The sequence below is a fragment of the Astyanax mexicanus genome, chromosome 11, assembly GCF_023375975.1.
Source record: "Astyanax mexicanus isolate ESR-SI-001 chromosome 11, AstMex3_surface, whole genome shotgun sequence".
Classification (NCBI taxonomy): domain Eukaryota; kingdom Metazoa; phylum Chordata; class Actinopteri; order Characiformes; family Acestrorhamphidae; genus Astyanax; species Astyanax mexicanus.
In genome coordinates, this window is record NC_064418.1 from 12,066,173 (window position 1) to 12,081,438 (window position 15,266).

A 15,266-nucleotide genomic window follows, 5' to 3' on the forward strand; every position below is an offset into this window, starting at 1 on the left:
TGCAGAGAAGAAGACTCATACTCTGGTTCCAGTGGAACTTGGCAAGGATTTGCTATACTAATCAGCAGGTGAAGAGGTGAAGAAGTTGATGAAGTTGATGTTTTGGAAGCAGGACAAACTGTTTGAGACAATTTGACAAAAAACAAACTTCAATGGATAGACATCTGGGTCAGAACATGTCTATGACATCATTATTGACTTGTGTCAAAGTATCTGCTGCTTATGTTATTTTTGGTGTCAGACACCACAGAACATGTTCAGAGATTTTGTGGAATCCATGCCTCAACAGGTCAGAGATTTTTGGCCTCAGAAAAGATTGATTTTTAATATTATGACTGTGGGATGTCTTGTAGCATCCCACAGGGTTCAATTTTAGGGCCCATTAAACTGATGGTAATTATGACAGTAAAGGATAACAGTTTTAATACAAACAAGTGTGGATTTGATATGAGTTCATGAGTTTTATTTAGGGTTCATTCAAACTGTATTGATACTGTATAGCTCTGGAAAAAAAAATAAGAGATCACATCAGTTTCTCTGATTTTGCTATTTATAGGTTTCTGTTTGAGTAAAATGAACATTGTTGTTTATTTCTATAAACTACAGACAACATTTCTCCCAAATTCCAAATAGAAATATTGTCATTTAGAGCATTTATTTGCAGAAAATGAGAAATAGCTCAAATATCAAAAAAGATGCAGAGCTTTCAGACCTCAAATAATGCAAATAATTCATAAAGTTTAATAAAGAGTACAGAAATCAATATTTGGTTGAATAACTCTGGTTTTTATTCATAGTTTCCATGTATATTGGCATAATCTCCTCCACAAGTCTTACACACTGCTTTTGGATAACTTTATGCTAGACTCCTGGTGCAAAAATTCAAGCAGTTCAGCTTGGTATGATGGCTTGTGATCATGCATCTTCCTCCTGATTATTTTTGAGAGGTTTTAAATTTGTAAGTGGTCTCTTATTTTTTTTCCAGAGCTGTATCCCATTGTTCCGAGATATGAGTCTGGAGAACGATGAATGTGACCTGCAAGCAGATTTAGAGTCTTCTACCGAGGTGTAAACCACAATTCTGTGAATGTTTTGAAACTAGAATGAAAAGGACTTGGTGAAAAAGTAACCTGAACAAGTCTGAGGTGAGTGTTGCTTTTCTGACTACTGCAGCTGGATAACTGACCTTATCAAGAAGATGTTTTTAGAAGAGTTTTGACAGCATACTGTCAGTCCAACATCACTGTGGTACAGAGAGGCCAGAGGAAAGGCATGAGGAGAGGCTAGAGGAGAGGCCAGAGGAGAGGCAAGAGGAAAGGACAGAGGGGGTCCATTTGAAGGGGTTGAACTGGATCTTTCTCTTCCTCTTTTTCCACTAGGAACATATTTGGCAAAACAACTGCAGGAAACTGTTCAGTAACACTTCCTATGAACCCTGCATTTATAATGCATTATATGGCATATATAATACATTATGAGAAATGACATAAACTTGCATAATAACTAATAATAATTTAAAGAAAATTAAATAACGTTTTACATTTTTTTTGTTTTTTTGCTTAGGATAGGTTTGATCTCTGTTGTGAATCGAACCTCTGTCCAAAGTCAAATCTCTGCTGGGAGTCAAATCTCTGTTCTGATTTAAATATTTTTTGATAGTTGAATCTCTATTGTGAGTCAAATATCTGTTGTAGGTCAAATCTTTGCTGTAGGTCAAATCTTTGTTGTAGGTCAAATATTTGTTGGCAGTCAAATCTCTATTGTGAATCGAATCTCTGTTGTGAATCGAATCTCGGTTGTGAGTTGAATCTCTGATGTGAATCGAATCTCTGATGGGAATCGACTCTCTGATGGGAATCGAATCTCTATTGTGAGTTGAATCTCTATTGCGAATCAAATCTCTGATGTTAGTTGAGTCTCTGTTATGAGTTGAAATCTGTTGTGAATCAAATCTCTGTCGGGAGTCAAATCTCTGACACAATTCAAATCACTGTTGTGAATCAAATTTCTGTGGTGAGTTAAAACTTTGTTGTGAGTTAAATCTCTGCTGTGAGTCAAATCTCTGTCACAAGTCAAATCTTTTTTGTGAGTCAAATCTCTGTTGTCAGTCAAATCCCTGTTGTGAATCGAATCTCTGATGTAAGTCGAATCTCTGATGTGAGTCGAATCTCTGATGTGAGTCAATCTTTGTTGTGAGCCGAATCTCTGTTGTGAGTTGAATCTCTGTTGTAAGTCAAATTTCTGTTGTGAGTCGAATCTCTTGAGTCAATCTCTGATGTGAGTCGAATCTCTGATGTGAGTTGAACCTCTGATGTAAGTCGAATCTCTGATGTGAGTCGAATCTCTGATGTGAGTCAATCTTTGTTGTGAGCCGAATCTCTGTTGAGAGTCGAATCTCTGATGTGAGTCACAGTTCTGTTGTGAGTTGAATCATTGTCATGAGTTAAATCTCTGTCGGGAGTCGTATCTCTGTTGTGAATCAAATCTTAGTTGAATCTCTGTCGGGAGTTGAATCTCTGTTGCAGGTTGAATCTTTGTTGGGAGTCAAAACTCTTTCATGAGTTGAATCTCTGTGGTGAGTCAAATCTGAGGTGTGACTCAAGTCTCTGTTGTGAGTCCAATCTTTGTCATAAGTTGAATCTCTGTTGTAAGTTGAATATCTGACATGTCAAATCTCTGTTGTGAGTTGAATTACTGTTGTGAGTTGAATCTCTGTCATCCCTCAATCCTGATCCTGGTGCTCCCCACCTGCTCTGATAATTTATGTCTTTCCTTCCTCCAAACACACCTTATTCAACTAATCAGTTCATTTAAACCCCTTTCAGAGTTGTAGGGGGTGTGTTAAATCATAAATGAAAACTATAGAAAGTGCAGAGCTGGGTGGCACCAGGTTCAGGATTGAGAAAACACTGGGGGTTAGAGGCTCTTCAAACTCAATTATCTAATTATCTCCATTACAAACCAAGTTCTTTATGGAACCAAATGTAATTGACTATGGCTTTATGTTTAAGAGTATATTAAAAGGAATAACACATACGGTAACTAATGGCTTTTTATGACTCAAAAGTGCAGTGAGTATTTTTTTTTTTACTCTTATGATAAAAGCAAAAGTAGTTGTCAGCAGGAACAATGCTGATTGGGGCGTATAGCACAGCCCTTAGCAGACTCCTCTGTTTTTATGCTTTGTTGAGATTCTTCTCTCTTTGTTCTGAACACATACCGCCTCACACCCTTCACATTATTCAATTTCAAAACATTCAAAATCGAAATGACGGCTTGAGATTGGAATGAATAATGTGCACTTAAACAGCCAATCTAACATGTTTTTTTTGTCAGCTGTTTTTTTTGTTTTGTTTGAACATTTGCTATCAGCTCGTTCCATTAACATGCCGTTACGTCCCTGGATGTGTTTTGTTTCGTCTCTTTGTTTCGTGCCTGTGCTTTTTTGTCTCTGCAGCTGCTTGGCCAGATGCTGTGCTATTCATTTGAATTGTGTAATCTATAAAAGGTCCGGGCTCAAATGATCTGAAACGACATGTTGAGGAGCTTTAAAAGGGGAGCTGGTTCTCCTCTGAATTGCAGCAGGTAGCAAGATAATATTCTTTTGTTATTTCCTTTTTTTTTTTTTACAAAATTCCATAAATACTTGAACGCACTGGCCAGCAAGACAAGTGCACACTAAGAAAAGTAAGTACAGATTTTTACTTAAAAGAGTACAAATACAATACCTTATATTGAGGTACCAAAATGTACCTTTCAGTAAAAGTCCTTTTTTGTACCCATGGTTTTTGTGCCAGTAAAGATTATAAATATTATAAACATTATCATCAACTGAATATGGCTCAAAAACTTGATGATCCAAAATTGTCTGGCTTTCAAATAAAAAATGTGCAATTAAAATATTTATTGTTTATTAGTACAGTGATACAGAATACTGAATGTACCTTTTGTCTGGTTAAATGGTACAAATTTGTACTTATTTCTGTTAGAAATTACTTTGTACTTCAGAGGGAACAAATCTGACCCTGTAAAGACCAATATTGTACCTTTGAGGGTACAATTATGAAGAGTGTACCTTTGAGTACAAAAAAGTACTCATATCATACCTCTGTTTTTTAGAGTGTGGGTGGCAGCACTTATTTATATATATATATATATATATATATATATATATATATATATATATATATATATAATTTTTTATTAAATTTCTTAGTTCCTAGCGGGAAATTTAATCTGGATCGAATCCTAAAGCACAGCTGCTTTGTTTGATTTTGATTTGATTTTGTAGTGCTGTATAAATACATTTTCATTGAATTTATTTAATATAAAGCTTTTAAATGAAGTTACTGAAGTCACAGCTCAATTAAATAACATACGTCAACATACTGTGATTGTGGTTTGATGGATGGTCATTTGTAGCAATGTCGTAAAATGTTGTGCATTTTTTAATAATAATGAAAATATCACTGGTTTACCTTTTTTGTCACCCACAATGTTTAAACAAATGCACAAGCATGCTGAATATTCTAAATATTCTGAATATGCTAAGTCTTCATTCATGTCTATTCATTCATTGACCATACATTATGTAATAACATAGCCACCCACACCTGTGTCACACCTACAGTACCTGTGTCTACCAGCGATTTCCCAGCTCTGGACTCCATTGCCCAGAATGCCCCTCACACTGACATCACCCATTCACTCTCTCACATTCAAATGACTTTTCAAATGACACCTCCTAAACCACAATCACCTGAATATTGACTTCACCTGTTTCACACACTATATATACCCCTGCACTTCACTATCACCCACTGAGTATTTGATCTGGTTTTGTCCTTCGTCTATACAGAGTTTTTTTTTCTTGCCATGTTTTATTTTCTCCTGTGTATTACTCTTTTTAAATATAGATTTAACAAGTTTGTAGTGCCACACTTCGACCTGGACTGCTTTACTCTCCCTTTATTTGTGTACTGCCCTTTTTATTTCATATTTCATATTTGCTTTTTGATTTTTACCCTGCATTTTGTTGATCACATTTTTGGGCTACCCATTTTTTAATAAAGCCTTTTTATTCTCTCATTGAGAATTCTTATCTGGCCCTGACTCTAAGTTTAAATGTTAAATACAGAACAGAACAGAAAAAGTTTAAGACCTTTTGCAATGCCAATAGAGGACGATTTGGTAGAATGACCCAAATGTTAAAGGTACATTTACAACTCCTCCCTTTCAGAACTGCTTGCTAAGGTTACATTCCCAACGGTTCAATAGACAAGGGTGAAATGGGACTGGAGCTGCCTCTGAATGTTTAAAAAGAGCTTTCTGCACAAAACACAGGGCAGACTAGGGAAGGCTAAAAGAACATAACAAGGTCTCTTGAGTAAACTGTTCCTTGGTTTGTAATGTAATTAAGAAATGGCAGTTAAAGTTCACAAAAATGGTGAAGGTCAAGCTGAATTCTGAAAGACCAAAAACAATTTAAGCAGAGAGAACTGCTTTATATGATTGTTGCTTCAATTGCGTATTCCAGTTACAAACCAACAACATATGGGCAGAGGAATGTTAAATTTTGATCATTCACACTGCCTTGCCATGAGTACGCTGGCCACTTTTCACTCTCACTCACAAGATAGCACCTTATCGCAACTTATATGGGCTATATAGATATAGGCATTGCCAAGCAATCCCCCAATGTACATACTGCTGTCGATTTTCAACTTCTGGAATGTCAGCATTAAGAAAAAAAAACTTTAGGAGGATTTAATTCAACTTTAAATTATACTATTGAGTGGGACTTTAGAGACCATCTGAACAATCCTTATGTATTAAACAAAACAAACAAAACTGTGGATTAATTAGTTATTAAAGGTAGAACGTTTTGGCTGCTATGAGCAAAGTTTTGTTTGGAGGAAAAGGAAGCAGAATTTCATAAAAAGAAGAAGACCACTCCGAACGTGGATTGGAGTGGATTGATCAGGTTTTGGGCTTGTGTCGCAGCCAGTGGGGTCCTACTTTATAAGCGTTTCTAATAACCATGCAGTTACACAATAACAATCAATTTAATAACAATGTAACTACGAGTTAATTATGCATTGCTACATATTTATTCAACTGTGTTGATAATGTAATTGCACATGTGTTTTAACATTAATTTGAGCGGATTTGGGTGGATGTTTCTCCAACAGCTCTTGTCTGTTATGCAATTTTGAAGAATATGCATAATTATTTGGATTTAATCATGGCAATATGGACAAAATATTCAGATACTCATGTGTAATTACATAACCTGTGCAAATATAAGCATTCTGTGACAATGTATACTTCACCTGTTGTTACAATGTTATAACATGGATTATTAATGTGTAACTGCACAGTAAATCGAGACACCAGTGGCATGAGATGAAGAGTACATTGACAGAGATGGCTTAGCTTATCCTCATCATAACTGACAGCAATGGGGAAAACCATAGTTTTTTTGAGTGGTGATCATTCAACATGTACAATGACACAAATTCTCCAATGGCTGGATGCAATCAAACCATCACAGCAATGATTCAAAATGTAGTAAAAAGTATTTTCTGGAAACAAACTCTTCTAAATACCCTTTCAAAAGAACCAATAAGTAAGCAATACGTTTGCGCACACAGTCTAAACACACAATTAACACCAATCTCACAAATGATCTCTTACCTAAAATATCCGATGATGAGAATGGCCACCAGTAGAGAGCCAAAGGACACAGCATAGCCCACAGTGTACATGATATGAAGCCTCTCGAAGAAGACTTGCTGTAGACAGAAATGGACTTTAGTTGGAGAGGAGATTCATATGCAGAAGCTAGAAGACACTTATGCAGAATGTGGTCTCTAGTGTATTGCTCTGCTTACGTACTCGCTCTCTGTTTGGTCCTGGGGACTTTATGCACTCTGTGTAATTGGCCCATGTCTTATTCAAGCTTTCTCCAAGCAGCCAGGAACTGTTCGAATCACATCTCCGGTAGGCATGGCCTGCAAAAACGAAGCATAACAGTGTAAGAGTAATATATTACATATTCAAATTCAATTTGGGGTGCATAGATCCCAAGTATGAGTACCTTTTTTTTTGCGCTCCGGATTTTACGGCTCATTTTATTAGACTTTAGTAACTAGTAGTAGAAACAGGGGTGTCGTTATGTGTTGCTTCTAAATTCACCTGTAAAGCTAAGCTAGGCCAAGTAAATAAAACTCAAAAAAAGTCAAACAAGTGCTGGATGTTAATCTACACCGATTTCTCTCCTGAAAACTGTTTATTTGGGTGAGTAAAGCAGCTTAGATTTCCACAAAAGCTCGAGCATTAGCATTAGCAGCTATCCGATGTTAGCAGCAGGGTACAGACAGATAATACTCACCACGGCCAAAGAGCTAATGCTAATACTGAGAGCTAGCAGCTAATGCTAATACTGCTGGAGAAATAAACTGAAACTCCTGTATAACACTGTACTGCATTGTATTGGCTTTACTGCTACTTACAACCTAACTGGTAAAATTCATAAATAAGGTACACTGATGATTTTTTGGGAAAATTAAAGGATTTTATAGTCAGAAAAATACAGTACAAGTATGTGTATTTTTGTACTAGCCAATACCATTACTAGTTTTTACTCAGAATTAAGTGATTAGAAGCATTGGATACGATTGGATGCTTACAAAATTCACATCTGCATTCAGTGCATGAGATCATTTTTGTTCTTTAGTGTTCTTTAGCCTCTATATAAAAGAATGCTGCAAAAGACATGGCACTTGCTACAAGTTTCTGTCCCATGACAAATGGCATATCATATAATATGTGTAAATCAGTCTTATTTAGACATCTTGTGAAAAGTAAAAAAAAAAAAAAAACTAGGGCAGTGGTTCTTAAGCTGTTCTTCAGGGACCTCCAGATGTTCCAGATGTTCATCTACCCCTATCCTTTGGAGCATAACTCCAGCCTGGACCATCTGTAGGTTTTTGATGAGCAGATTAATATGGTCACTCCACAGTTTAATCAACATTAATTGGTAAAATCCTCTTAAATTTGAAAGTTAAACTGATCCATACCTGCATGGTTAAAGTCATAGATGTATCTGGGGCAGGGCACTTTGGCCAGAGTTCCAGGGTACCCCCGTGGCCAGCAGATCAAGCCGTCCCACTCTGCAGGGCACTCGTCCACTTTTTTTTTTTTAAGAGAAAAGAGAGGAAAAAAAAAAAACATTAAATACGCTGAAATTACACTATTCACAGAATTCAAGTGATTATTTAATTTTGTATGCCTGAAGTGCTTGTTATGCATGCATTATAGCAGTTGGTGTGGCACAGTGGATAACCCCACCGTCTGCTTATGAAGTACCGCATTATGTGGGAGACCAGGGTTCAATTCCCAGTCTGGGTGACTATACTGTGATACACCAATAAGAGTCCTTGGGTTAGACTCCTAACACTACATTGGCCTAACTTCGTAATAAGAACAAACTTGTAAGTCACTTTGGGTAAAAGTGTCAGATAAATGCCATAAATGTAAATGTAAATTATTTTTGTAATGTTTATTATTTTACAGTGACGTTCCATTGTGCCATTTCCAAATGTCTATATAATTGAACATTCAAGAAAAAGACAAACAGAAAACACACTTTACATTGGGTCTGATGTGGAATGTTATATAGAAACTTCTGTTCTATAGAGTCTGAATTACTCATAGTGAATCATGAATGGAACCATATGACAAAATGAATCATTATAACACCAAATGGTTATAAATACACTGCCTGATGCCTGAGACCATTTTCTGTAGTTTTGAGAATGATTGAAACAAAATTCAGTTTTTTTTTTTAAATTATATTCACGGTGGAGGGATACACGCATAGTCATTTACGGCAAAAAAGTTATTTATTGTGGATTTATTACCACTATTTTACCTTCCTTCCTACCGACCTGCTTACCGACCTGCCTATCTAGCATCTCTTAATATAAAATGTTGTTCTATTCCAATGTGTTACAAACTGTGTTGGAGCATAAATACAAACCATCTGGAGGTTTCTAATTAAGGGTTTTAACAGTTGCATCACTCATCTAAATATATCCCTCATTTAGCTCATCTAACTACAGTACCAAGTCAAGTCAAAAGTTTGGAAACACCTCCTCATTTAATGTTTTTCTACCTTGTTGATTTATATTAAAGACAAGAAAACCTAAAACTTAAGGGACACGTTTGGAATCATGTAGTTAACAACAAAAAGTAACCCAAACCCAACTGAGAACAGCGTGAAGGAAAAGCAGCAACTCCTAAAACTATTCCATATGACTCTACCTCATGAAGACACTGAGATTATAATACCAAGAGTGTGCAGATCTGTCCTCAAAGCTAAACGTGGTATTTAGAAGAATCTAAAGTCTATATGCGCTGTATGTTTCGACCAGAGGAGGATGGGTTCCTCTTACGGAGGTTCCTCTTCCTCTTAAGGTTTCTTCCTCTCAGTCTGAGGAAGATTTTCCTTTCCACTGTTGGCACTATCACTGTGGTGCTTGTTCATAAGAGGCTTGGACCTATATCTCTGCAAAGCTGCTTTGCGACAACACGCTATAAAAGGCTCTATGTAAATAAATTTGAACTAAATTGTATTATTTTGCCCTTCTTTTTTCTTTGGTGCTCATTACTTATCTTTTAAACGTTGCATGCTTGTGGAGGTGGCATGTCTGTGATTGGCTAATGGCCATGCACTTTGGATACTGTCCACCAATGCACTCAATTCAATGGTTAAATACTTTAGTCAGGTTCTATTCTAGTTTTTTTTTAAGTGGCCCACATACAGAGTTATCCACCGGGAATTGTCCTGGTACTCCCCACGGTCATTAGTTCCTGCTATAACTACTGTATAAATATGACTTTCTGAGAACAGACCATGATTACTCCAGCTGGCAAAGTGTGCAGATTGGACTAAACACCCTTAACCTCAAGTGAACTTCCGTGACATTGTTGTCGTTCCCCCTTGGGTTCTATCCAAGCTGTGAGCTGGTGTCAAGCACAGTACTGTGCAATTTAAAATATCTCCAAAACCTCTAAAGCTCTCCTCATGAGAGTTTAATATTATTTATAGTTCTCATCAGATCAACACCTGCTTTGGTAAATCAGCTTAATCAGCTTAATGATGTTAAATTAGGTGAGCTGATTTAAATAATGTGATTAAGGGCCTAATGTGACTCTCATATCTATACTGTTAGATCTAAGATCTACAGATCTTCTGATATCACAACCATGCATCTTAACAAAGCAGCAACACAAACACAAAACACAGTGATGGGGTATAAAATTAAAGCAACACACAACACTCTTTCTTGCTCTCTCTCTTTCTCTCTCTCTCCTTCTCCTTTTTTATGTCTCAGTTTTTTTACTTTACCATTATTTATTTCTTCTAAGCTGGTCTTTTGAAGACGTTAGGAGCCTTAAAGTTAAAATATGGAAGTATATAAATACTGTACAGCACCAGTCAAAAGTTTGGACACACCTTTCCTCATTCAATGTTTTTCTTAATTTCTTTTTTAAATTTATTTTCTAGATTGTAGATTAATATTAAAGACATTAAAACAATTAAGAGACACATACAGTATGTGAATATTTAGTAAACTGTAAAAAAGTGTTTGTCCTCCACAATCCCCTGACCTAAACCTGATCAACTGAGATGGGTGATTTGGGATGAACTATTGTTGCCATCCATGGAAACCTGGTCCTATGTGAAAAAGTTATTGCCACCCCATGAATTAACTGTGATTAATCACATTTCTTAGAAAGCTGAGTTTAATTTTCTGGCAGTCCTGAACACTGCCAGACCTGTAAAATCAAGAAAATACTTAAATAGAACCTGTCTGACAAAAGGAAGCAGGATAAAAGCTCTCAAAAAGCAACTCAACATGCCTCATTCTGAAAAACAGTCATTGTCATCTTTCAGTCTAAAAAAGGTTATTTCTAAAGCTATGTGACTCCAGTAAACCACAGTGAGAGCTCAAATTCACACATGGAGAAAACATAGAAGGCTGGTGAACCTTCTTAGAAGTAAACAGCCTAAAATTACTCCAAAAGGGCATGGACAACTCATCCAGGAGGTCACAAAAGAACCCAGAACAAAATCTACAGAACTGCATGTTCTCACTTGCCTCAGTGTTAATTAAAGGTCAATGTTAATTTTTCCCTTTTATCTCTTCCATTTATATGGTTAACACCCAACTATGAGCACCCTAAATCACACCTACCTCTTTTATTTACTGTGCATGCAGCCTGTCTTGTTTGTCTGTTGTTTTATTACAATTGCCCCCAGCTTTTATCTTGACTGCACCACAGATTTAACCAGGCAATGGATTATGGTTTTGTACAACCCTGTATGACTGAATTAAATGAATGCTGGGTTATGAATTCCACAACTCCTGCCACTCAAACACATCCCCCTGGATCCCAAGGAACTGGGTGGAGCTCCATCACTGTTCCACTGCTTCACAGCTCAATACTGGGGTTTTTTCTACTCTTACTCACCCACGCATGGCCACGCTGAGCTGAACTCACTCATTAGAGAGGCTGTTCTTTTTTATTCTCGCTGTTTAAAGATGTTCCAAACTGTTGACTTTTTCGACTGTCTAAAACCAATATTTCAAGCTGTGGCTGTGATCTGAATTCATTTCTTTCAGCCTCCTGACAGAGCTAGCGTGCTGCATTTTCACAGATTGCTCTTGATGTTAGTTTATGCACACACATGCAAGTCGTGTTTTGTTTATGCGCAGAGGGACTCCAAAAGCAGACGTTGAGTGCAGGTGCTCAATGATGCCTGCGGGCTGCAAGATCGGCCCTTAAAAAAAGGCTCATTCTGAAATGAAAAGTCATTTGCCTATAAATTCTCCACTAAATTGCTGTGCCTTGCGTTCATCTTTTGATATTTTTAATCCATTTAGCTGAAATATTCTGTACAAGGGATAATGTCACACTCTTCTATTTCCCAAATGGGTAGATGTATGTATGGAGGCTACAGGGCATGTCTAATCGATTACAAGGTTTTGACAAGTTCTTACGCTACAGTCCCTAAAATCCAGCAGAAGGTCTTTTCCATTTGTTAAGCAGGAGCTGAATGAGGACACACAGTTCTGTCAATACAAACCCATACAAGCCCACTTACACACACATTAAACCCACTGACAGGTGAAGAGAGTGCAGTAACATCTGTACTGATGATCTGGTACCAGTGGCACCTGTCAAGGGGCGGCATATATTAGGCAGCAAGTGAACAGTCAGTTCCTGAATTTAATCTGTTGGAAAAACGAGAGAAATTCACAAGTGGAAGAATCTGAGACACTTTGACAAGGGTTTGACCGGACTGTGATGGCTGGATGATTGAGTCAGGTCTCCAAAGTTTGTTGGGTGTTGCTGTGTAAATAATGCAGTGGTCAGTATCTACCAAAAGTTCTCCAAGTCAGAACAACCAGGGAACTAGTGAGTAAGAGACAGATAGTGTGCTTTCTGATTTGTGTGACATTTTATTATATTTATGATAAAGACTTTAGACTACACAGACATACAATCATATTTTCCATACATTTTACATACATATATATATATATTTTACATACATATATATACATATATGTATATATATATATATATATATATATATATATATATATATATATATATATATATATATATATATATATACATATATATATATATATACATATATATATATATGTATATATATATATATACATGTACATATAATTATATAAAATTAATTTGTTTATACACTTATTAATATGCCATATCATACGTCTGTCTTTGTTAAAGAGCATAATACAAAGTATTTTAGCATGAAAGCACGTATTTGTTATGTGTAACAGTCTCCTACATCATAACAACATCTGCTGTTTGTAGCAAATCAAACTGTGTGAAAATTGTGTGTAAATTGGAGCTGACGTTATCAAGACTTAATTCTTAATTACTTGAATGTCTTGCCTTTTTCACTAAAGGGTTTGAGAGCATCAGTTGTGTTGTAAAGGCACACAAGCTGTTACACGAAAGAAAAATAGAATAAAGTTAATGTTTTGCAATCAATTTCAATAAAAGGCAGGTCATGCAGCAAGACAGTGACCCTAAGTAAACAGGTCGATCTACCAAAGAATGGTTGAAGAAGAATAAAGTTAATGTTTTGGAATGGTTAAGTCAAAATCCTGACCTTTTAATAGAAATGTTGTGGAAGGGGGGGGGGGCAAAGGTTGAAAGCAAAGGTTCCCATATTTTTGCTACTCATTTGATCATTTTCCTCAATAAATTAATTATAAAGTTTAAGATTTTTCCCTCATTTGGTTTAACTGGGTTCTCTTTATCTACTTTTACAACATTTAATTTTCAAGCCATATTTCAAGCAGCACTGTGCAATCAAACCACAGTATATTACACTTATTATGATATGCTATGTTAGGTATTGTGGTTTGGCTGAGCTGCAAAGTTTTTTGTGGGATGGTCATTAGTTTATTGCTTCATTGTACTGTGTTGGTTCAGTGGTTTAGGGGTGTACCAGGGGGATTCGGTGCACAGCAGGTCTACCACTAAAAACCCAGAGCTAATAGAGCACTTTATCTTCATAAAGGAATTAAATGGGTTTTGAGAGAAACACCAGCTGGAAACAAGAAAATAGAGCTTAATACCAGACTCTCCGGTCCAAAACCAGACACCTGGCAACCATGGGCAGAGCTAACAGACAGTAACAGTAACAGACAGATGGAAAAACATAGTTAATTCAGTACAAATTAATGTTGTTTAAACCAGATAATATACTCAGTGAGAAGATATCCAAAAGCAAGCTTAACTGCATTACAAACATTCATGTTACTACATGTTAGTCACACTATATTTTTATTTTTGTGAAAATGATTGAAAACAGCAGCGTCAACATAGTGTACTTAGCTTAAAACTGGTCTATTAATGTTGAACACACCTGAGACAGTATACAGAATGTAGAGCCCAACATATACCAGGGTTGGACAATGAAACTGAAACACCTGTCATTTTAGTGTGGGCTAAAATGGCTAAATTGGAGCAGCCTGGTGGCCAATCTTCATTAATTGCACATTATTGCACCAGTAAGAGCAGAGTGTGAAGGTTCAACTAGCAGAGTAATAGCACAGTTTTGCTCAAAATATTGCAATGCACACAACATTATGGGTGACCTACCAGAGTTCAAAAGTCTTTGTGATGTATAAAGAGCCACGGTATCCAGGGTAATGTCAGCATACCACCAAGAAGGACCAGCCACATCCAACAGGATTAACTGTGGATGCAAGAGGAAGCTGTCTGAAAGGGATGTTCAGGTGCTAACCCAAATTGTATCTAAGAAACATAAAACCACGGCTGCCCAAATCACGGCAGAATTCAATGTTCACCTCAACTCTCCTGTTTCCACCAGAACTGTCCATCGAGACAATAAATTATTGTGTTCTAAAACCAGGTGTTTCAGTTTCATTGTCCAATCCCTGTATTTCATGTTTTATTTCCTCAACTTCATTTTATTTAAAGTTTGGACAGTTAGTCCCAAAGATCCCACATCCCAAAGATTCTCAATGAGGTTAAGATCTGGACTCTGTGGTGAACTCTCTCAATCCATGTGTGAAAATGATGATCTCATGCTCCCTGAATCACTCAATTCCAGCCCAATGAATCCTGACACTGTCATCTTGGAATATGCCCGTATCATCAGGGAAAAAATCCATTAATGGAATAACCTGGTCTATATTCAGTATATTCAGGTGGTCAGCTGACCTCTTTCTTTCAGCACATACTGTTTCTGAACCTAAACCTGCAGACCAACTGCAGCATCAACCCCACATCATTTACTTACTTAAATCCAGATGGAAATTTATTTTTTTGTGCAGGCACTGTCTGTTAGTTCCAGTTTCACAAAAGCACCTGACTGTAAAGATCCTCTTTACTAGTAGAGAGGGTGTTCTGTGTGTTTCTCAACTAAACTATTTAAGAATATTCTCTGTGTTAAGATTCTTCAGGAGTCCCAGTCCAGTTCTGTGCTCTGTTTTATATTACAGTTTAATTAGCTGATTATTACCAGCACTTAATTGTCACGCGCATTCTCCCTGTAATTAGCAAAGCTGTTAGCGACAAAGACCGTTGAACTAACCAGAGACGATACTCAGATTAAATGAATACTAAATGAAGATGTGCTTTGTCATGTATTAGGAGTATCATTTGCATATGATGAA

At 36.7% G+C, this 15,266-nt stretch overlaps 1 protein-coding gene across 1 annotated transcript in view; it reads right to left on the reverse strand.

Annotated features, from left to right (window-relative positions):
* Positions 1–15,266, reverse strand: part of pth2ra (parathyroid hormone 2 receptor a) — a 102,591-nt gene that overhangs the window by 61,361 nt on the left and 25,964 nt on the right. The window contains exons 3-5 of the mRNA XM_022680483.2: positions 8,082–8,192; positions 6,898–7,013; positions 6,697–6,794 (exon numbers count right to left, since the gene is read on the reverse strand). Coding sequence (XP_022536204.1) covers positions 6,697–6,794; positions 6,898–7,013; positions 8,082–8,192 — 325 coding nt within the window. The remainder of the gene's footprint in view (positions 1–6,696; positions 6,795–6,897; positions 7,014–8,081; positions 8,193–15,266) is intronic.